Below are 24906 nucleotides of genomic sequence, written 5' to 3' on the forward strand. Positions count from 1 at the left end.
TTATGTTCCAGGTGTGGCCCCCAGGTGTGTTCCAGGTGTGGCCTCACCAATACCCTGTACAGTTGCAGCGTAACCTTGCTATTTATAAAGTCCAACCCTCTAGCAATGAAGTACAATATCCCATTTGCCGCCTTAATTACCTGTTGCACCTGTAAACCAATTTTTTCTAAGTCATGCCCAGGTCCCTCTGCACAGTGTCATGCTGCAGTTTTTCTGCATTTTAAACAATAGTCCACTTTGCCGTTGTTCCTACCAAAATGGATGGATCTCACAATAATGTGACATACGGTCTTGGAGAGGGATGGATTCCAACTCAGCCACTCCATTCCTCATTTGGGAAAAATGCCTGGCAACAGGAAGTGTGATAGTTTAGATACCTCAGTCATTACTCTGCCCTCAACTAGGCCTGTCAGTGGGCAAGTAGCCTAATGTGTATGTACAGTTCTTTAACTATACAAACTGGAGTCCCATAAGACCATAAGAAGTAGGAACAGGAGTAGGCCATTCGGCCCCTTGAGCCTGCTCTGCCATTCAGTCGAATTGTACTGATCTGACATTCCTCACATCCACTTTCCTGCTCTTTCCCTTAATTCCCCAACTGATCAGGAATCGATTTATCTCAGCTTTAAATGCACACAAGGACTCTGCACCCCACCCCCCGAGCTGTCTGTGGTAAGGTGTTCCAAAGACTCATGACCCTCTGAGAGAAGAAATTCCTTCTCAGTCTTAGTCATAAATTGGAACCCCTTTATTCTGAGTCCCTTGCCAAATCCATTTGCAATGATGACATTTGGACTGTTTAATAATTGGATCGTGAACATAACAATTATCACCCCTTGCTGTCATGATTGTTTTCCTTTGATCGATCAGATGGGAACACCGTGAAGGTATTCTCTCAATTTTTATTTAAGGTGACCTTTGCTGTGTGTGTATTAAATGCTGGTAAGTTGGTCTATTTGTTAAAACTCCCTGAGGGAAAAAAAAGAACTTGTAGCTGGAATAAATTTTGAGCTTTTTCTTTAAACGAAGAAATGTAGACGAAAGCATCAGTCCCATAATGCACACCACAGAGACCGAAAAAAATACACCGGGAAGTGGGAGTTAGGTTAATAAACAGAAAATTCTGGAATAACTGAGCTAGTTATGCAGCATCTTTGAAGAAAGTCTTTTTCTTCAGTCATGCTGCCTGGCCTGCAGAGTCCCTCTACAATATTTTCTGCTCATAATTTAGATGTCCCACACCAGCAATACTTTGACACTGTAGATGGGGTTTGGGTGTGATCAAGTCTGGATTTTAACAGACTGTTGATTGAAGGAGGAAAACTGGTATAGAGCTCAGCAAATTCAAAGTCAAACTAAAAAGAAATCAATGCAAGTACCAAACAGCGCAGTGATCAGTGATGACAGAATACAATGGAACAGAGGAGGTTAAAGGGTGACCTTGTATAAGTTTATAAAACCATGAGGGGTTTATATAGGGTGAATAGCAAGTGTCATTTCCCTGGGGTTAGTGATTTCAAGGCTAGAGGGCATATTTTTATGGTGAGAGGAGAAAGGTCTATTTCAAATCTGAGGGGGCAACACTTTTACACAGAGAGTGGTTCATGTGTGGAATGAACTTCCATAGGAAGTGGTGGATGTGGTTATAGTTACAACATTTAAAAGATAAATACACAAATAAGAAATGTTTGGAGGGATATGGGCCAAGTGCAGGTGGGTGGGACTAGCTTAGTTTGGGATTATGGTTGGCATGGACTGGTTGGACCGAAGGGTCTGTTTCTGTGCTTTGTGGCTCCATGTGACGGTAGATCCAACCAGAATGTATTTGTGCTGATCAATTTTTCACTTAATCTGGCAGCATGAATCAACCAGAGTTATAGACATAGACATAGAGATGTACAGCACGGAAACAGACCCTTCGGTCCAACCTGTCCATGCCGGCCAGATATCCCAACCCTATCTAGTCCCACCTGCCAGCACCCGGCCTATATCCCTCCAAACCCTTCCTATTCATACACCCATCCAAATGCCTTTTAAATATTGCTCTATTTTAAACCATTTGCCAATGAAGATAGTATAAAATAAATGTGGATAAGGTGTAAAACGGGTCAGTGGTAAGTCATCCATCAGTGAGAAATCTTTACTTCTGTTGTCTTGGTATTTTAAAGGAATGTGCTCCTGGGTTCTACAGACAAAAGATGACCGATGGCCTACAGTCACTCAATACTGTGTGTGTCTCATGCAAGTGCAACAACCACAGTAACGTCTGTGACCTTGATACAGGCAAATGTCAAGTAAGTGCCATCTATTGATTAATGCAGTCCATGCAAAGATTCACAAGATGCTGTCACCAGATTGATCAGTAACACTGTGTCATTCATAGAATTCAACACCGGATTAGGTTCGAGCAATCATTCACTGTTTGCGGATACATAGGGGAGAATTTCAGGATAGATTTTCAGCCTGGAGACAGGTAGTGGAAATCAGTAGATGCTGGTTCTGGAGGCAGGATTTTCAAGTTGCAGTCAGGCCAGTGGAGTCCAGGCTACTGTTTGAAGGTCGACATTTGTCTCATCTACTTTTCTAAAAGAACGAGCAGGACCCTCTCATCCCCACACACTCCCCAAGCCCCATCAGTGCCACCCTTATAACCCCAAACACCTCACAGCCCCATCACCAAAATATGCCCCACCTCCCACTTTGATCAAGATTCCCCTTCCATGCCCCCATTATCCTGTTGAGATGCAATGGACTCTATCGTAACAAAAGAATGTGGAAAAAATACTTAACAGGAACAGTCCTTTCTTGATAAATGAGTTCTGAAGAAAAGTCCGACCAGATTTGAAACATTAACTGCTTTTCTCCACAGATGCTGCCAGATCTGTTGGGTTTCTTTAGCATTCTCTGTGTTTGACAACTTTTCACAGTTAAACCCAGTGTGTTTTAAACAACACCATTAATTTGCAGCCTAAGAAAAGTATCAATCCTTTTAAGGTTTCAGCAGCTGAAATCTGAAACGTTTCCATTCACTGAACCTGCTGTGAACAGTGAAGATATGACACGACCTGGCAATGACCCAGGGGCTCAGAGGTTTCAGGAGAATAATGGTTGTCTGAGCTTCCTGCCAAGTCTCATTATGTATTTGTCACTGGTTGAATATGTAAATAGCAAGATGAGGTCTTAAGTAGGAATTAATATCATTCAACAGTGTAACATTTCAAGGATGGATATGTATATGTGTCTTACATGACTCTGACCTCAGCGTCAATTTTGATAAAATTCAGCCTGGAGATGTTTGCAGAGGTTCATGGGTAGTAGAAATCATCCTTATGGAAGTTTAAAATGCCTGGGCAATCTTGGTGTACGCATGCGCGCCAGGACCCTTGCAGAATCGCAGCATGCTGTCTCCCAACTTTCCAATGGTCCAGAGACAGACAGGGTCAGCATCTCTGACAGTGAGGGACTAGCTCTGTACAGCACTTCAGTCGACTGTCGGGCCTGGGCTTTGTGCTGAAGTCAGGCAGCTTCCTGGATCCAGATGTGAGAGGTCAACCAACTAAGGAGTACGGACTTTGCACTCAAGAAATTATTTGACCTTTGTCAGTCAGAAAAGAAATCAGTGTGGAGAAACCATCAAGATGGATTCAAGTCCTAGAGATCCAAACTGGGTTCCTTGCTGAGGGTTTTGAGATTAGGAATTCTATCTAACCCAGCAGCCGTCCCCTGGGAGACCAGCGCAGAGGTAACCTGTAAACCTGGACTTTGCCGCCTCACTTCTTTTATCACAGTGGGTTCTGCAAAATGTAAGGGTCATTGAGACCTCATCCCACGAAGCCCCCAACCCCATTTAGTTTTGTTTTTATTTTGTGCTCAGTAATTTGGGTGGAAACATCACAATAATAATTTTCAACAATTACATAAAATCTTAACAACCCATTCAATTCAAGGGGCATTTAGGGATGGGCAGTGAACACGTATTGCATGAACAAATTAGAAAAGGCTGCATCACATAAAAAAAAACCTCATGCTCCTTGCAACCTATTTCACTGATATACTTTGTAGATGTTCTGACATCCCAGAGGTATAGCCAGAATAGTTCTCATTTAAAATTGTAGATCGATCTGAAGCAACTACTCTTTTTGCTTTTTTGTGAAGGGAAATTTAAAAGCTGTAGAATCCATGATTACTCTCCAGATATAAGGCAGCAACTGCCCTTCTGGGTGCCGAGATTCACTATTAACTTTGATTTAGAATAGCAATTTTAGCTGGAAATGGGAACAATTTCTCATTTAATATTATACGCGTTAAGATTCCCACTTGTTAACATTGTATTGATCACTATTAAGCCCAAACAGTGCAATAAAGCTGTAGTATAATAGTCCTCCGTCTTCCCTAATGAAAAACTCTCAAAGCATGACAATTAACTCAACCACAAGGCTTTCAGAAGGCATTGGAAGTAGCTGAACTCTTTCTTTCATCGTTGAACATTGGAAAATAATACCTTGATTAGGAAGATGATGACTATATGTGATTAGACTCAATGCTTGAATTAAACTATTAGAATTAAATATTCTGCAGTCATGATCACCTTTGCTGATGCTGATCTTACAATCAGCAAGTCTTTGACTTTTATAAATAGGCAATAGCAATTCTGCCTTAAAATAGCTTCTCGAGATCAGAGGCCACATCTTATTAGTAAGCTCCTGCAGATTGTCTGCTGCATATGTTTGGTATGTTGAGGATGTCAAGATTTGTGGCTTTGCAGGTAATAAACACACAACATTTCATTTATTTCAGCTGCTGAATGTATGTGAGACGGAATTTTTAGCCTGTCTCTGAAGTAAAATTTCTGACTCTATTCCAAGACTATTGTTCACATCTTGGCTACTTTGGATGCCACCTCAGTAGGGAGCAGACTTTCACAGAGAGGTGACAGCGATCTAACTATAGGTTTAGTTAACCTACACCATGTTTATGTGGCTTATATGCATTTGTCTTGCCTTTCCTTCCAGTGAGCACGAATAACCTAATTATGATTTTCTATCTCTGAAAATCAGGCTTGTCGTGACAACACAATGGGTGATCACTGTGAGCTGTGTGCTTCAGGATACTATGGCAGAGTCGGTGGATCTGTCACGGACTGCTCCCTTTGTGCCTGTCCCAGATCCCATTCTGGCAGGTAATGTATGACCATAGGCATCTGTTGTTATTGAGTCACTTGAGATATACTTAGGTGGCTCAGTGTTAGCACTGCTGCCTCATAGTGCCAGGGACCCAGCTTCAATTCCAGCCCTGGGTGACTGTTTGGAGTTTGCACATTCTCCCCGTGTCTGTGTGGGTTTCCACGGGGTGCTCCAGTTTTTTGCTCAATTCAGAGATGAGCAGGTTAGGTAGATTTGCCATGCTAAATTGCCCATAGTGCCCAGGGATGCATGGGTTCAGTGGGTCAGCCATGGGAATTGTAGGATTATGGAGAAAAGGTAGAGGTTTGGGTGTGATGCTGTTTAGAGGATTGGTGTGGACTTGATGGACCGAATGACCTGCTTCCAAATTATAGAGATTCTGTGCCTATATACAGCTCCTTCAGTCCAACTCATTCATGCCGATCAGATATCCTAAATAAATCTCACCCCATTTGGCCAATATCCCTCTAAACCCTTCCTATTCATATACCATTGAGATGCCTTTAAATATTGCAATAGTACCAGCTTCCTCCACTTCCTCTGGCAGCTCATTCCATACACACACCACCCTCTGTGTGAATAGGTTGCCCCTTGGTCTCTTTTATATCTTTCCCCCTCACCATAAACCTATGTCCTCAAGTTCTGAACTCCTCCACCCCAGGGAAAAGACTTTGTCTATTTACCCTATCCATGCCCCTCATGATTTTATAAACCTTAGCTTCTGACACTCCACCCTGCAGGCACCCTGCCTGTATTCCCGATGAAGGGCTTTTGCCCGAAACGCGATTTTCCTGCTCCTCAGATGCTGCCTGACCTGCTGTGCTTTTCCAGCACCACTCTAAGCTCGACCCATCACCAACAGGAATCCATCTTATTTTTACTTCTGGAAATTCTGAATATATACAGGGATTTGAGAAAGTTGCATATTTACTTTCTTGTTAAGAAAAGGATTTCTGACAATGAAGAAATCAGAAAGTTGGATTCTGCCCATTGTCACATCTCAGTAATTCTACTGAGGTTAATCAATTCATGTTTTCCCCTTAACTCTGGCAATTTTTTGTGCTGATGAAGCTGAGAGATATCAGTGGTTTGGGCATTTGCATCTCAAATACTTAGTAAAGTAAGGTCACTTGTGTTATTTCAACCTCTCATTATCAGCATCATAGAGCCATAGAGATGTACAGCACGGAAACAGATCCTTTGATCCAACTTGTCCATGCCAACCAGATATCTTAGATTAATCTAGGCCCATTTGTCAGCATTTGGCCATATCCCTCTAAACCCTTCCTATTCATATACCTATCCAGATACCTTTTAAATGTTGTAATTGTACCAGCCTCCACCACTTCCTCTGGCAGCTCATTCCATACACGCATCACCCTCTGCGTGAAAAAGATATCCCTTAGGTCCCTTTCAAATCTTTCCCCTCTAACCTTAAATCTACGCCCTCTTCTTTTGGACTCCTGTATCTTGGGGATAGGATCTTGTTTTTCACGTATCCATGTCTCTCATGATTTTATAAACCTCTCTAAGGTCACCCCTCAGCCTCCAACACTCCAGTGAAAATAGCCCCAGCCTATTCACCCTTTCCCTATAGCTCAAACCCTCCAGCCTGGCAACATTCTTGTAAATTTTTTCTGAACCCTTTGAAGTTTAAAAAAATCTAATGAGTCCAGAATTGAACGTAGTATTCCAAAACTAGCCTTACCAATGTCCTGTGAAGCTGCAATATGACCTCCCACCTCCAATATAGGCAAACAGTTCCAAATGAGCATTTCATTCCTTCACTATAAAAAGTATTGAGATGGTAATACTGCTTAATTTTACATTTAATGGAGGTAAGTTTAGCTTTGATGGGCAATATGAAAAGGAGAGGCAGAGATTTGTGCACCCAGATTCCATTGAAAAAAAGAATTAGGTGGGTTGCATAAGGTTGGGGAAAATCAATACTGTCCTTTTTACACCAGTGATCAAAGACCAAGTTGCCCCTAATTGTTCAAGAACCCATTGATAGAAAATTATACCCTACAATGGAAATAAATTCAGATATGTAATAAATACAGATTAATATGTCATCAGTATGCTTTGGAGAAATTGTAAACATGTATGCCCATGGTTTGAATATCCTTTATTGTCACTTATTGCAAATTGGTTTGTAACCAAACTGTTTTTTTTTCAATTTTTGTGGGAATAAATTACCAATTGTTTCGAACTCCTGTAAATACATGTCTGACCAATTGTTTTGCGTTGCCTTCCAACTGTTCCCCCTTTTTCTCACCAGCTTTAGCCCCACATGTGTATTGGAGGGCGTGAGTGATTTCCGCTGTAATTCCTGTCTGATTGGCTATGAAGGACAGTACTGTGAGAGGTCGGTTGCTTTATTAAACAGAACACTGTCATTACTGCTTCTTTCCCATGTGGCTTGGAACCCTATGCAGCCTTTGTGTGGCGGATTTATCTGTTATATAAATCTACACTAATCTGATTGTAATTTTACACTTCTTAATGCATGACATTTTCATTGTTTGCCGTCTCGCCATATAATTTAATGGCTGAATCTCATTCATTGTACCCAGAGCAATCAAATCTTATGCTGTTCATGTAAAGTGTAATGGGGATTGCGCTATACAGAGGAACAGTTAGCATGATCTTGTGAAATAAATTCATCCTTTTTCAGACGTGTGTCATCCCACTTGAGAGTTTTGTACACCGAATCAGAGCACTAACGTTAAACACTGATTTATTTTCTGTTTCTTCCTGTCTTGTGCCTTTAGATGTGCTCCTGGTTACTATGGTAGCCCACGTGTACCAGGCGGTAGATGTCAAAGGTGTGAATGTAACCCGAATGGTTCTGTGCACATCAACTGTCATCCTTTAATGGGCCATTGTGTTTGCAAATCAGGTGTAACGGGTCGACTCTGTAATCAATGTGAAGCTAAGCATGTGCTGGTGGAAAGTGAATGCATATGTATGTATATTTACATCTTTTTATACTTCCCAAAAGTCTTAAACAGATAACATAGGATGAAATTTTCTGTAGATTCTCCTGTTTCCTTCAGAATAGGTTTTGCTAATGTGTCCCTGATTCGTTGTGAAGGAAAATTATTTCTGGCTTCAAGTCCTCGTTTCCTGATTTCTTTTTTCTCTTTACTCATTCATAGGATGTGGTGTTGTTGGCAAGGCCAGCATTTGTTGGCCGTCCCTCATAGTCCATGAGCTGAGTGGCTGGCTGGGCTATTTCAGAGGGCATCTAAGAGACAAGCACATGGCCTGGGGCCTGGAATCATGTGTGTGCTAAACCAAATAAAGGATCGCACGATACCCACTCAAAATGACATTAATGAACAAGCTGGGTTTTTACAGCAACTGACGATGGATATCATGGTCATTACTATTGAGACTAGCTTCCAATTTCTCCAACAGCCATTGTAGAATTTGAACCAGTGGCCCCAGAGCATTAGGCCAGGCCTCTGGATTACTAGTCCGATGAAATGCACCATCCCTCTGACATCCCTGAGATAGAATCATGTGGAAACAGGCCATTTGGCCCATCGAGTCCACACTGACCCTCCAAACAGCATCCCACCCAAACAAATCCCCCACCCTGACCCTATAACTCTGCATTTCCAATGGCTAACCCACTTAACCTGTACATGCCAGCACACTGTGGGCAATTTAGCATGGCTAATCCACCTAATCTGCACATCTTCGGATTATGGGAGGAAACCCGCACAGACACTGGGAGAATGTGCAAACTCCACACAGATAGTCACCCGAGGCTGGAATCGAACCCAGACCCTGGTACTGTGAGGCAGCAGTGTTAACCTCTGAGCCACTGTACCGATGAGCTCTCCCAAGTGAAATCAAATCAAATAACCAGACTGAGAGAAAACATTTGTGAAGCTCTAAAAAAAGCATGGTGGTGTTGAACTAATCGGGCAATGATTGACAACTGGAAGAGCTCTTCCGAAATGCCAGCAGAGACACAATGGGTCAAATGGCCTCTGACTGTGTTGTAACATTAGGAGTCATTTGCAATCCCAACCAACGGACTTGAAATGTGATTGTCACTGAGTAGTCTGATTGTGATTGAACACTGTGTGACATGTGGTATCATACAAAAATTTGCTTACCTTGCTCAGTAACTGGCAAGTCTTCACCAGCTGTGTGTAGTAAAATTCATTACTTCCAGCTTTTGAGTCTCACTGCTGCTCGGAGTTAAAATTCCACAGAGCAATGTTTATAGCACCTTGGTTAATGAATTTATATAAAGTTCTTCAATTTAACAGGGCTGTCATCTTGTTCAGAGCAAGCACATCACCAATTTTGTTTAAAAAGTAAACAAATGTTATTCAGGTGCCAAGGCATTACAAATTATCGCACAGCAGATTTTCAATTTGCCTGTGCTTCAGGGAAGACACTCTGTAATGTTAGTGTTGAACATCATGTTTCATGACCAACTGGACATGATCTGCCATTCTTTATGGTTTGCTTTGAATGCACTCACTGGGAAAAGAGGTTGCAGAGAAAATGCTGGGATGAGATTACTGATATCAAGAGACATGTTAAAGGCATGATATTAAAAATTGCAAGTGCCTTGTTCTAAAGTGTTTTGTGCACACATGTTTGTGCACATGAGTGAGACACTTGCATGTATAAACATTGAGGCTAGACACGTGGTGTTGTAGCTTTTCTCTCTGTTGTTACAGATAGCCTTTGGCAAGGTTCTGTTTGGTAGACTAATTAGTAAAGTTAGATCACATGGGATTCAGGATGAGCGTGCCATTTGGATGCAAAGTTAGTTTGATGGTAGGAGACAGAGAGTAGTGGTAGATGGTTGCTTTTCAGACTGGAGGTCTGTGACCAGTGGTGTTGCTCAGGGATTAGTACTGGATCCATTTTTGTTCGTCATTTATATAAATACTTTGGATGAGAATACAGAAGGCATGGAAAGTAAGTTTGCGGATGACACCAAAGTTGGTGGTACAGTGGACAGTGAAGAAGGTTTCCTAAGATTATAAAGAAATCTTGATTAGTTGGGTCAATAGGCTGAGGAGTAGCAAATGGAGTTTAATTTGGATAAATGCGAGTTATTACATTTTAGTAAAACAAACAAGGGCAGGACTTACACAATTAATGGTAGTGCCCTGGGTAGGGTTAGGAGAAAGTGAGGACTGCAGATGCTGGAGATCAGAGTCAACAGTGTGGTGCTGGAAAAGCACAGCTGGTCAGGCGGCATCCGAGGAGCAAGAGAATTGATGAAGGCTTCATGCCAGAAACGTCAATTCTCCTGCTCCTTGGATGCTGCCTGACCTGCTGTGCTTTCCCAGTGCCACACTCTCAACTGTGGGTAGTGTTGTAGAACAGAGACACCTAGAAGTGCAGGTAGATTATTCTTTGAAGTTTGTGTCACAAGTAGACAGGGTGGTTAAGAAGGAGCATAGCATGCTTGCCTTCCTTGCTCAGACCTTTGAGTGTAGGGGTTGGGACGTCATGTTGAGCTTGTACAGAACATTGGTGAGGCCTCTTCTGGAGTACTGTGTACAGTTCTGGTCACCTTGCTATAGGAAGGATATTATTGAATTGTAGAATGTTCAGAAAAGATTTGCCAGGATGTTCCCAGGAATAGATGGTTTGAGTTATAAAAATAGGCTGGATAGGCTGAAACTTTTTTCACTTGAGGGTAGGAGATTGACAGGTGACCTTATAGCGGTTTATAAAATCATGATGGGCATAGATAAGGTGAATGGAAAGGGTCTTTTATCTAGAGTGGGGGAATTCAAAACCCAGGGGAGATATAGTTAAGGTGAGAGGAGAATGTTTTAAAAAGGAAATGTGGGGCAACGTTTTTTCCACACAGAGTACTTCCTGTGTAGAATGTGCTTCCTGCCAGAGGAAGTGGTGGATGCAGGTACAGTTGCAACATTTAAAAGACAATTGGATAAATACATAAATAGGAAAAGTTTGGAAGGACATGAGCCAAAAGTAGGCAAGTGAACCTAGTTTAGTTTGGAACTGTGGTAGGCGTGGACTGGTTGGACCAAAGGGTCTACTTTCATGCTGTATGGCTCTAATAGACTTGGAGCAACTGCAATTGCACTCTCTAGGCAGGAGAATCTTTGTCAGAAGCAATAGCCTAGAAATTATTTTAGACAACCTTGATTTTAATGTACGAACACCATGTTACTTTGTCTACTATTCTTAAGTTGCCAATCTGTGCTGATAAATGAAACAGCCTTGAGTTGTTCTTGTTTCTCGGAGTTTCATAGAACATAGAACATAGAACAATACAGCGCAGTACAGGCCCTTCGGCCCTCGATGTTGCGCCGATCAAAGCCCACCTAACCTACACTAACCCACTATCCTCCATATACCTATCCAATGCCCGCTTAAATACCCATAAAGAGGGAGAGTCCACTACTGCTACTGGCAGGGCATTCCATGATCTTACGACTCGCTGAGTGAAGAACCTACCCCTAACATCAGTCCTATATCTACCCCCCCTTAATTTAAAGCTATGCCCCCTTGTAATAGCTGACTCCATACGCGGAAAAAGGTTCTCACTGTCAACCCTATCTAACCCCCTAATCATCTTGTACACCTCTATCAAATCACCCCTAAACCTTCTTTTCTCCAAAGAAAACAACCCCAAGTGCCTCAGCCTTTCCTCATAGGATCTTCCTACCATACCAGGCAACATTTTAATTCAGTCAGAAGTCCCATGAAGGTCAACTTAATTTTAGTCAATGTTTTTTAACAGGCAATATCAGATTAAATCCTCAATAATTTTAACTTCCACCGAAGAGAGAATGAAAATTGAAACATATACTCACAACACGCAATTGGCCAATATCAGAATTACCATCACTTCTTTATTTTCAGAAGCTATCTGTAGCTAGCTATGTGAATCTGATGTTGGTGGATTTCTACATATTAAGTTCATCAGGGACAGTGCAGGACAGTGATGTTGAAGTAGAAGATAAGCCAATATCTCATTGAATGGGCGTACAGATAGGAAGGGCTGAATGTCCTCCACCTGTTCCCATTTCTTACATTCTTCTGTTGTTCCCCACTCAGCTCTCCCACTGAGCAGCAGTGCTTGTGAGAAGTACATCTCCCAAACTCATGGATGTCCCAAATGTTCCTAAAATTCACACTTGGCATTCCACAATAAGATGAGGATGCAGTTTTACACATGGGAATTTTAAAAGAAAATTTTACCACAGTTTACAAACTAAGCAGTAAAATCTCACTGTGGATGCTGGAAATCTGAAACAAGGACAGAGTGTGCTGGTGAAGCATCTGTGGTGACAGAAGCAGAGTAAATGTTTCAAACCAAATATCAGTGTCCTTTAGGAGTCACAATGGACATTTCTCTCTCCGTGGAGGCTGTCAGAGCTGCTAAATTTCTCTCGCAAATTTTGTATTTCTGACAAATCTCACCTTTTACTCTCCCACATTTTTCCATTCAAGTAACGAAATCATCAGATGGCTGTGATGGATTTTTGAATTTTCTGACAATCCTTGCTTTTCAGTTCCTGACATTTCTCTCACTTTCTCCCACAGCTTGTGATGATGATTGCACAGGACTCCTGCTATCTGATCTTAGCAACTTGGAAACCATTTTGATGACATTAAACGTGACAGGCTTTGATCCAGCTCCCTATAATCTCTTTACTGACATAGAAAACAGGACAGAACAATACAAGGTGAGGCACTTTAGTATACTTCCATATTGGTGACTCAGGTGAGGTAAACTGTCAACACATTTAACACAGAGATCAGAATGGGTTACAGAGTTAGCTTGTTCAGGTTTTTGCCCATTAATGACAGCTTTCAGTCTTTCCAAAGAGACCAGGACAGAACTCACCAGTCGGTTTACAAGCGAGTGTGGGGTACAGTAAATGACCTTGATTTGCCTTAGCACTGCGATCCTGACCTCCCCATATCTCCATCCTGTTCCAATGTGGTGAGTGTAACCCCAGTTAGCCCACCTATTCCTGCCTAAATCAGGTCCTGTTGATGAGGGCTGTTTGACCACCCACCCAGTTTGTTGGCAGGAGTCCGAGGTCAATGGGAAAACCCAGGATGGTGGGGAGGGAGGGGAAGGAATGTGAGAGAGAGAGAGAGACACACACACACCCTCCTTTCAGCATCACTTGCCCCCCCAGTCCCTCCCCAGCAACAAGCCATGAATTCAGGCCAATCCCTGTGGACGCTCCCTCTCCACTTTCCTCTCCATCAACACCAATCCCACTCAGCTTCTCTCCTCAGCCTGAGATGTGATAGATACACACAGACATAGCCCACCTTGCCCAATACACAGACATATACACACAGACACGTATACACACACACATACGGACCCATATATAGACACACACACATACACAGAATTAACACACTGACACACACATGCAGATGCATACGCACAGGCATGCACTCACAGACACGCACACACGCACTTACACAGACATGCGCACACACACAAACACACACACATGCACAGACTTGCACAAGCAGACACACAGTCACGTAGGCATGCATGCAAACACACGTAGACAGATACACAGATGTGCCCATCCAGACATGCATGGAGACACAAACATACAGGCATATACACACTCGCAGACACAGATAGGCACAGACACACACATATCCATTCTAGGCCTTGGAGTTCCAGAGATGACCACTGCAGTTTCTGGGTCTGGGAGCTATTGGCCAGTCAAAGGGTCAGCAGCCATTGGTGGAGGTTCCATCACTGAGCAATGGTCACTCCTTGGAGCATTAAACCAGTGTGGGGCAGCCAGCACCGGTGAAGATGTGGAATGGGAAACCATGTGAAAACTCCCAGCCCAGGTGAGAAATGTAAATGTTGGCTTTTGTTTTGGGGTACTGACCGCTGGCAGCTTGCAGGGGCTATCATGCTGTCACCTGGGCCTTAAAGAGAAGGCTTTTAGACTCAGTAAGATGTGATTTAGTGCTACCCAAACGTTGCATTGCTGTGAGTCCATTTTGAGACTGAAAAATGTGACCCCTGCCCCCCCTCAGTGAGCTGGTGGAGGGGAGGGAGGTTGGTGTTGGTTGGAAGAGGTGAAGAAATATGGGATTGTGGAAGTTATTGCGGGGTGTATAGCCATTGCTGTCTCATAATCACAAAACTTCATCATGTGACTTCCCTTGGGGTCCCGACCCTAACCTTGGGAAGCCCTGATGGAGTTTATTTCTTGATGACAAACTGCTACGAGTTACAAGATAAAACATGGTTACAAAGATGGTGAGGAGATCTATGGGCATTCGTGTCCTTTCTTATCCCAATCTATGCATCATCAGATTGGGTGGAACTTGGGTGGAACTAAAGTGGTTAGCACTGTTGCCTCACAGCGCCGGAGACCCGGGTTCAATTCCCGCCTCAGGCGACTGACTGTGTGGAGTTTGCACGTTCTCCCCATGTCTGCGTGGGTTTCCTCCGGGTGCTCCGGTTTCCTCCCACAGTCCAAAGATGTGCAGGTCAGGTGAATTGGCCATGCTAAATTGCCCGTAGTGTTAAGTAAGGGGTAGATGTAGATGTAGATGTAGATGTAGATGTAGGGGTATGGGTGGGTTACGCTTCGGCGGGGCGGTGTGGACTTGTTGGGCCGAAGGGCCTGTTTCCACACTGTAAGTAATCTAATCTAATCTAATCTAAACGCAGTCGCTAACAGGAACTCTGTCAGAACTATTACCTTATGCAAATATGGAAACTTTGGGTGAGATAGTCCCTAAGGCAGTAATGCTGTCATTTTATGGCTTTTAATAAGGTATTGATGTTAGTGTCAATTTTGTCACAGTTGCTGTCACATAAAATGAAACATTTGTGGCCAGAGTGAGTGACTGACTGATTGATAATGGAGCATGGCGTGCTTTCTATGGTGAAACCTAATGGTTAACTGGGGGTGTATAACATGGCTGTAACATCACGTTTATTGTAAAGGATCTGGTTTGTGATCACCTGTAAACAGTAGTCGACTCTCACCCTGACTAAATTTAAGGTTATTGAGGTGAAGGGAATCTTTATTAATGATGTAAAAGAAATATTTATGAGTCAATAAACCTAAAACCAGCAACAGTTGTTTGCTAAGAATTGTAGACCCCCAACACTTGCTTTGGAATTGCAATATATCTGTAACTGATACAGAGTTCCTGCTTTATCCCTTAATGATGATCAAGAATCTGAAACTGATAGATTTTTACGTGTTTCTGTAACTAGTTTATTCTCTGCAATAGGATGTGGCTATTGCTGGCAATTTATTGCCCACCCCTATTTTTGGTCTTGGACTGAGTAGCTTATAAAAGGCAGAGATGAATAAACTATGTAGCTGTGGGCCTGGAGTTACATCTAGTCTATGCCAGGTACAAAAGGCAGATTTCCTTCTGGAAACTGATGCATTTTTAAACAACTATCAGTAGTCTAGCTGTCAGTTACAAATTCCTTTTAATGGGATTTAAATCCTGCCAATTACCACAGTGGGATTTGAACTGACCTGAAACACTAGCCCAGTGACAATATCACTTCACCACCATCTTCCCCCAACAGGTAGCAGTAACAAGGCTGAACATTTCTGCGATATCTCCTCACTTATAAAGTGAACTTCGCTGACTATTTTATATTAGGTAAGTCAGACTGAAAGGATTTTCAGAAGATCTAGCAAGAGTCAGAATTTCTTCATGTAAATCAAAGTCTAGTAACTGAAACAAAAGTGGAAGCAGAAGATATGAAATAAAGCACAGAACATGCCAGAGGAACTCTGCAACTTAGATTAGATTCTCTACAGTGTGGAAACAGGCCCTCCGGCCCAACAAATCCACACCGACTCTCCGAAGAGCAACCCACCCAGAATCATTCCCCTACATTCACCCCGACTAATGCACCTAACACTACGGGCAATTTAGCATGGCCAATTCACCTAACCTGCACATCTTTGGACGGCGGGAGGAAACCTGAGCACCCGGAGGAAACCCACGCAGACACGGGGAGAATGTGCAAACTCCACACAGATGGTTGCTCAAAGCCGGAATTGAACCCAGGTCCCTGGCGCTGTGAGGCAGCAGTGCTAGCCACTGTGCCACCCTGGAAGTTTCTGTGAATAGCGAAACAGTTAACATTTTGAGTCCAAAGACTATATTTTCACTGTTCTCCTTTGCCCTCAAAATGATGACTTTCTCGCTCCTCCATCACCAGCAGACTTGCTGAGTTTCTCCTGCACTTCCTGATTTTATTGCAGTGATTGGATGCTGAATTGAATGCATGGTCATTTTTTTGCATAATGAGATTAGTAAGTATTCCCCTTATTGCCTTCAGTGTAATTTTGTTAGTATTTCAGTGATCAGTTTACCAATTGTAATTGCTGTAAAACATGATCTGTAAAGAGAAAGGAATGAAAGAAAGAATACAGTCTTTGCTCTGGAAAATTTTCACTCACAACTGTAGTGCAGAGGGGGTGGTAAATCCTACCGATAGATCAGACCATATGTTGTCAGTTTGTGAGAGTTTGTGTAAAATGAAGACAGATGTTCTCTGGGACTAACAACAGGAGCAGCAATTTTCATTCAAAATACATGTCTTAAATGCTGAGATCAGTGTAATGTGGAACAGCTGGAGCTCTTGTGTACTAGAATGTTGAATACAAACAGTGTGAAGAGTTCTCAGCAAGAGACTTGCTAACGAAGCCTCATCTTGTCCTCAATGTGCTTGAACTTTCAACTTTTTACTAAGATAATTGAACGCAACTCGGCGTAACATTTACAACTGCCAGGAGTTTGTTTTGCCCGCAGCAAGATTTTCCTCCCCACACGTGTTGGAAATGTAGAGTGGGTGTGAACTTTGTCTCCAAATCGATTCGATGCACCTGACTTGGAAACCCTCAGTTACAAGTGTTTAATTAGAATAATTGATTACCAGTTCGGAGCACATGACTGGAAATCAGCTTGAACGCTTCTGGTACCCTGCATGGTGGCTCAGTGGTTAGCACTGCTGCCTTACAGCGCCAGGGACATGGGTTGAATTCCAACCTCGGGCGACTGTCTGTGTAGAGTTTGCACATTCTCCCAGTGTCTGCGTGGGTTTCCTCCCACAGTCCAAAGATGTGCAGGTTAGGTGAATTGGCCATGCTAAATTGCCCATAGTGATAGGTGCATTAGTAGGGAAATGGGTCTGAGTGGATTACTCTATGGAGGGCCTGTTTCCAGACTGTGGGGAATCTAATCTTCGCTGCTGTTCTGCAATGCTACTATCCTATGGAGGAAGTTTTTTCCACTATTACTGAAACCTGTGCTCCTTTTTAGACTTCAATACAATCTGTGCGGTCATGGTGCTCCAGACATTAGCTGTCTGAACAGAGGGGCAATAATAATGCAACTCTACAGCTCACTGGCGGACTCCCTGTTTCTGAGTCAAAGTATTTCCTCTCCACTCTCTACAAGACACAAGTCAGGAGTGTAATGGAAAATTTCCCAATTACCTGGATGAGAGCAACAACACTCAAGAAGCTTAGCACTATCCTGGGCAAACCAGCCTGCTTGATTGTCACCACATCCACAAGCATCCACTCCCTCCACCACCGACACTCAGTAGCAGTGCTTTGTGCTATCTACAAGATGCTGTGCAGTAACTCACCAATGCTCCTCAAACAGCACTTTCCAAACACACAATGTCTCTAAACCAAGAAGGACAAAGGCAGTAGATACGTGGGAACGTCCCCATCGCCTGTCAGCTCTCCTCCAAGCCACTCGTCATCCTGATTGGGAAATTAATCGCCATTCCTTCAGTGTTGCTGGGTCAAAATCCTGGTGCTCCCTTTCTAACCACTTTGTAGGTTTACCTGCAGCACATGGACTGCAGTGGTTTAAGAAGGAAACAACATCAGGTTATTGTGCAAGAGGCTTATTTGAAATCATAAGCTTTCAGAGCACTGCTCCTTCGTCTGGCAAATGAAAGAAAAGCACACAGGTACAGAATTTACAGGTAGAGAGAGATCAAGGGCAGAGAGATCAAAAGATCATATAAATAGTGTAAGCGGAGTGTCAAATAATAAGTCTCTGCTGGTGATCAAGACCGTCAGACAGTGTGAGTAAAGTGTCAACAGCTGAATAACAAGCGAAAAGATGATCAATAATCCAATTAAATGAGGCAGACAGATAATTACAAAAAAATGACTGGAATAATGTTAGGTATAAGAGTCGCATGCTGAGGGTCTAACTAAAGGAATAAGAAATCCAAAACTGTACAAACTAATTATGGTAGCAATTTGTCAAGGTGATGGAGAGTAAGGAAGATTTTACAAGTACAGAACAGTTTGATGAGGTCACATGTGGCATAACATGAACCTACGATCATGGTTGAGACCATCTTCATGTTTGCAGAACTTAGTTAGTAGTTTCTGCTCAGCAATTGTGTGTTGTTGTGTATCGTGAAGACCATCCTGGAGGATGCTTACTGGAAGATCGGAGGCTGAATGTCCTTGACCCCTGAAGAGTTCCCCGACTGGGAGGGAACATTCCTGTCTGGCGATTGTTGCGCAGTGTCCATTCATCCGTTGCCGTAGCGTCTGCATGGTCTCGCCAATATACCATGCCTTGGGGCATCCTTTCCTGCAGCATATGGGATGGACAGCATTAGCCGAGTCACATGAGTATCTGCCATGTACGTGATGGGTAGTGTTCCCACACGTGATGTATCCATGTCGATGATCTGATTTGTCTGGCAATGGTGTCCATGCCATGGTTGTGTGGTGTTGTGTGGTTGAAGTTATCCTGAAGGCTGGGCAGTTTGCTGCAAATAATGGTCTGTTTAAGGTGTGGTGGTTGTTTGAAGGCAAGAAGGGTAGGTGTAGGGATGATCTTGGCAAGATGCTCATTGTCATCGATGAAATGCTGAAGGCTGTGAAGAACATGGCGTAGTTCTCTGTCCACCCAGTCCAACACCGAAACCTCCACTGGGGGAGGGGAGGTCACTGTAGGATTCAAAGCAAACTTTCCTTTGTTGTACCTGCCCTGTTGATTGCCATGTGGTATGTTCCAGAGTGAACACACAGAAATCAAAGTGCCTGTTAATCATGGTGAGATCAGCCATTGACTGAAAGTGCATGGATTCTGGATTAGAGTGGTGCTGGAAAAGCACAGCAGTTCAGGCAGCATCCGAGGAGCAGTAAAATTGACCTTTCGGGCAAAAGCCCTTCATCAGGAATACAGGCAGAGTGCTTGCAGGGTGGAGAGATAAATTAGAGGAGGGTAGGGGTAGGGAGAAAGTAGCATAGAGTACAATAGGTGAGTGGGGGTGGGGATGGAGGTGATCGAACAGGGAGGGGGGTGGAGTGAATAGGTGGGAAAGAAGATCGGCAGCTAGGACAAGTCATGGGGACAGTGCTGAGCTGGAAGTTTGGAACTAGGGTGAGGTGGGGGAAGGGGAAATGAGGAAGCTGTTGAAGTCCACATTGATGCCCTGGGGTTGAAGTGTTCCGAGGCGGAAGATGAGGCGTTCTTCCTCCAGGCGTCTGGTGGTGAGGGAGCGGTGGCGAAAGAGGCCCAGGACCTCCATGTCCTCGGCTCAGTGGGAGGGGGAGTTGAAATGTTGGGCCACGGGGTGGTGTGGTTGATTGGTGCGGGTGTCCCGGAGATGTTCTCCCTAAAGCACTCTGCGAGGAGGCGTCCAGTCTCCCCAGTGTAGAGGAGACCGCGTCGGGAGCAACGGATACAATAAATGATATTAGTGGATGTGCAGGTAAAACTTTGATGGATGTGGAAGGCTCCTTTAGGGCCTTGGATGGAGGTGAGGGAGGAGGTGCGGGCAAAGGCTTTGCAATTCCTGCGGCGGCAGGGGAAGGTGCCAGGATGGGAGGGTCAGTTGTAGGGGGGGTGTGGACCTGACCAGGTCGTCATGAAGGGAATGGTCTTTGCGGAAGGTGGAAAGGGGTGGGGAGGGAAATATATCCCTGGTGGTGGGGTCCGTTTGGAGGTGGCGGAAATGTTGGCGGATGATTTGGTTTATGTGAAGGTTGGTAGGGTGGAAGGTGAGCACCAGGGGGTTCTGTCCTTGTTACGGTTGGAAGGGTGGGGTCTGAGGGCGGAGGTGCAGGATGTGGACGAGATGCGTTGGAGGGCATCTTTAACCACATGGGAAGGGAAATTGCGGTCTCTAAAGAAGGAGGCCATCTGGTGTGTTCTATGGTGGAACTGGTCCTCCTGGGAGCAGATACGGTGGAGGCGAAGGAATTGGGAATGTGGGATGGCATTTTTGCAGGAGGTACGGTTGGAAGAGGTTTAACCCAGATAGCTGTGGGAGTCAGTGGGTTTGTAAAAATGCCGGTGTCAAGTTGGTCGTCATTAATGGAGATGGAGAGGTCCAGGAAGGGGAGCGAGGTGTCAGAGATAGTCCAGGTAAATTTAAGGTCAGGGTGGAATGTGTTAGTGAAGTTGATGAATTGCTCAACCTCTTCGCGGGAGCACGAGGTGGTGCCAATGCAGTCATCAATGTAGCGGAGGAAGAGGTGGGGAGTGGTGCCGGTGTAATTACGGAAGATCAACTATTCTACGTAGCCAACAAAGAGACAGGCATAGCTGGGGCCCATACGTGTGCCCATGGCTACTCCTTTGGTCTGGAGGAAGTGGGAGGATTCGAAGGAGAAATTATTAAGGGTGAGGACCAGTTCGGCCAAATGAATGAGAGTGTCGGAGGAAGGGTACTGTTGGGGACGTCGAGAGAGGAAGAAACGGAGGGTTTGGAGGCCCTGGTCATGGTGGATGGAGGTGTAGACGGACTGGATATCCATGGTGAAGATAAGGCATTGGGAGCCGGGGAAGCCTTGGAGGAGGTGGAGAGAGTTTGTGGTGTCTCGAATATATGTGGGGAGTTCCTGGACTATGGGGGATAGGACAGTGTCGAGGTAGGTAGAGATGAGTTCAGTGGGGCAGGAGCATGCTGAGACAATGGGTCGGCCAGGGTGGTCAGGCTTGTGGATCTTGGGAAGGAGGTAAAACCGGGCAGTGTGGGGTTCCCGGACTATGAGGTTGGAAGCTGTGGGTGGGAGATCTCCTGAGGTGATGAGGTCCTGTATGGTCTGGGAGATGATGGTTTGGTGATGGGGGGGTGGGATCATGATCGAGGGGGTGGTAGGAAGAGGTGTCCTCGAGTTGGCATCTGGCTTCAGCGGTGTAGAAGTCAGTGTGCCAGACTGCCACTGCACCCCCTTTATCTGCTGGCTTGATGGTGAGGTCAGGATTGGAGCAGAGGGATTGGAGAGCTGCGCATTGTGAGGATGAGATGTTGGAGTTGGGGGGGGTGTGGTGGTAGACAGGTTGAGGCGGTTAATGTCCCAGCGGCAGTTGGAAATGAAGAGGTTGAGGATGGGTAATAGGCCAGCGCGGGGTGTCCAGATAGATGGAGTGTGTTGGAGGTGGGTGAAGGGATCCTCGGAAGGTGGACGGGAGTCCTGATTGTAAAAGTAAGCTCGGAGGCGGAAGCGGTGGAAGCATTGTTCGACGTCACGGCGTGTATCAAATTCATTGATGCGTGGACGGAGGGGGATGAATGTGAGTCCTTTGCTGAGGACTGATTGTTCATCCTCGGAAGGACTCACCTTCATCCCCCTCCGCCCACGCATCAATGAATTTAATACACGCCGTGACGTCGAACACTTCTTCCGTCGCCTCCGCCTCCAAGCTTACTTTTACAATCAGGACTCCCGCCCCCTTCCGAGGATACCCCCCTGAGATTGCGTGGAACTTAAGCAGTTATTTCGACCCATGAGATTGAGAACAACAGGTTACATAACTGGTTTAAGGAACTCTTTGTTCATTTCCTTCTCTATCTCTTGACCAACTGCCGGTCTGCAGAGAGAACAGAACCCTGTAATTGCATTCTGTTCCGCAGATAGGCTTACTAGTAAATGGCAAGAAGTAAATGACAAGAAGTAAGGTTTTATTTAGTGAGTAAGCCTCGGTGACTTTGACAAGGATGATTTTATTTATTGCTTTTCTCACAGACTACTCTGTCGACAGAAAGAAACACAAGTGCTCTCGTTGTAAAGGTGGAAGAACAGATGGCAGGCTTGACCTTGGGGATCAGCCACTTACAGCAGAAGGTAAAATAAATCCTTGTCTAATTCGTGGTTCGAGTGGAAATGCTTAATTGGGCTGGTGACTTTCTGACCAGAGGTGGAAAAGGCCCAGGCAGTTTAGAGGTGTGTATAGTAAATGCCATTTAAACATTGCTTGCTTAATATTGTTTCACTTTCAAGCTGTGAATAAGGTAGTGATAATCTATTTGTTTAGTTTGTAGATTTCAGTTTAACATTATTTGCTCCAGCCTTCCTGTAATGTGCCAACTGTTTCAGAGCGATGTAATAACCTCTCCAAACAGGGTGATTAGAAAATATCGAGGACCATTCTTTTGCTCCCACTCTATAACCCAATGAACTTCCCAGATGTTCCTTTCCTGGCCTGATATCCCATGCCCTGCCCCAGCTACCATTCCGAGCTTGCACTGAAGTCCTTAACTCCAGCCAGTGGCCACAGTTTGTCAGTGCAGGGAATTCCGCAACTTAATGGAGCACAGTCTAATGAAACATCATGAGGTGACTGAAATATTAACATGTAATTTTCATTTAGGAATAGAGGGCTCTTGAGGTACACTGGTAGCATCCCTGCGACACAGTTTCAAATCCTACCTTCTTAAGGTGGCATGGTGGCTCAGTAGCTTGCAGAGCTGCCTCACAGCATCAGGGACCTGGGTTCGATTCCACCCTTGGGCGACCGTCTGTGTGGAGTTTGCATGTTCTCCCTGTGTCTGAGTGGGTTTCCTCCCACAGTTCAGAAATGTGCAGATTAAGTGGATTGGCAATGGGAAATATAGGGTTACAGGGATGGTGTGGATGTGGGTGGGATCTTCTTCAGAGGGTTGGTGTGTACTCAGTGGGCTGAATGGCCTGCTTCCACACTATAGGGATTCTCTGATTCTAAGAAGTGTGTATGATATTCCAAGTTGATTAAAAAACTATTTTTATTTTGGAATCTGCACTATTCCAACTTAGTTCTTAAAGTTGCTTTCAGCTGAGACAGGCCAAAAATAATTTAATAGTTTAATTTATATCGAGTGACGTATTTTATTTTTACAAGTTTTTTCAGCTTGGAAAACTGTCCACATCAGGTACAGTTTTTGTACATTGTTTTCCATTGTAAGAAATGTCCAAAGGAATAATCAGTGTTATCATTGATTTCCATGGGAATGCATGATTCACTTAAAGTCACACATTTCAGGCCTCACTGTAACTGAAAGGCCCAGATGCACAACAGATTCAGCTCACAAGAAAACAGGACTGCCATCATTGCTGGGTACTTAAGGGCTGAATGAGGTAAAAGACAGGAATGTACGAAACAGGAAAGGAAGACATCAAACCCTGGTCAAGCCCCTTACTTTCCAACAGAGCACAACCTCCTCCCAAAGCATGACCGTTATTGCATTCTCATGGGAGAGACGTTCGCAAGGGGTGAAAATCAGTATGGAAAATTGAAACGAACTCGAAAGCAATTCCTTCCTAGTCAATTAATTAATTGAGTGAAGCCAGGAAACTGTGGTGCTTGATGTAGCTTCTGTAACCGAAGAAATAGTGGCAGATTACTCCAGTTTTCATTGTCAATGACTAGGAACTAAATATTTAACATGTTGTCACCGGCTCATTTGTACTGGTTCCAGGTTGGCAGCAAGATCTATGGCTTTCGATGATATTGTTTGGCAGACTGATGTAATTGCATTCAGTAGTACTCCTAGGGGAGCAATAGCAACAGTTACTACAATTACCTCTTGGCAGGAAAGATATTTTGTGTGGATAGGCAAAAGTAAAGCCAGGAATATTTGAAAAAAATATTTTCTCAGAAGGTATGTGCTATGACAGGGATGGCCTTTGAAGAAATTCAACTTGACATGCAGCGCCCTAGAAAATTTGATAAGTTTAGAACATAGATGGAAACTATTCGGTCCATTGTGTGCATGCCAGAAATGCTGTTTCCATTGCTGGCTATTCTGCAGGCATCTGGGATGCTATGCCCTACATTATTACTCAGTTTGTTTTGTAGAGAATTGATCGAAAGTTCACCTAGAGGTAGTTCATGATCTTTCCAGACATTGAACATACTTGGAGGTAGACCAATTGTTAGGGGCGGCATGGTGGCTCAGTGGTTAGCACCACTGCCTTACAGCGCTAGGGACCTGGGTTCAATTCCAGCCTTGGGCGACTGTCTGTCTGTGTGGAGTTTGTACATTCTCCCCGTGTCTGCATGGGTTTCCTTTGGGTGCTCTGCTTTCCTCCCACAATCCAAAGATGTGCAGGTTGAGTAAATTGGCTCATAGCATGAGGTCAGGGATAAATATAGGGTAGGGGACTGTGTTTGGATGGGCTATTCTTTGGAGGGTCGGTGTGGACTTGTTGGGCCAAAGGGCCTTTTCCATAGTGTAGAGAATTTAACCTAATCAAGTTGACACTGGGATTGCTGAGCCAGTTTCACGGCTGGAGTGTCTGTCGATTTCTGGACATTAAATGCTTCCCTAGACGTTTCATCCATTTGACCTGATCCCACCAGCAGTTCAGAGGGCAAGGTTAAATGGAGCTAAGGAGACATTGGTGGCTCTGCACACTGTGTTCCCCGGATTTATCAGTGACATATGTAGGAAGATGGTGCACACTACTTTGTG

At 44.2% G+C, this 24906-nt stretch overlaps 1 protein-coding gene across 1 annotated transcript in view; it reads left to right on the plus strand.

Annotated features, from left to right (window-relative positions):
* lama1 (laminin, alpha 1) overlaps nucleotides 1-24906 on the plus strand; it is a 291180-nt gene that overhangs the window by 182595 nt on the left and 83679 nt on the right. Inside the window, exons 30-35 of the mRNA XM_072569885.1 lie at nucleotides 2169-2294; nucleotides 5058-5179; nucleotides 7465-7551; nucleotides 7958-8151; nucleotides 12750-12892; nucleotides 22202-22300. Coding sequence (XP_072425986.1) covers nucleotides 2169-2294; nucleotides 5058-5179; nucleotides 7465-7551; nucleotides 7958-8151; nucleotides 12750-12892; nucleotides 22202-22300 — 771 coding nt within the window. The remainder of the gene's footprint in view (nucleotides 1-2168; nucleotides 2295-5057; nucleotides 5180-7464; nucleotides 7552-7957; nucleotides 8152-12749; nucleotides 12893-22201; nucleotides 22301-24906) is intronic.

The sequence above is a fragment of the Chiloscyllium punctatum genome, chromosome 5, assembly GCF_047496795.1.
Source record: "Chiloscyllium punctatum isolate Juve2018m chromosome 5, sChiPun1.3, whole genome shotgun sequence".
In the NCBI taxonomy this organism is placed as follows: Eukaryota; Metazoa; Chordata; class Chondrichthyes; order Orectolobiformes; family Hemiscylliidae; genus Chiloscyllium; species Chiloscyllium punctatum.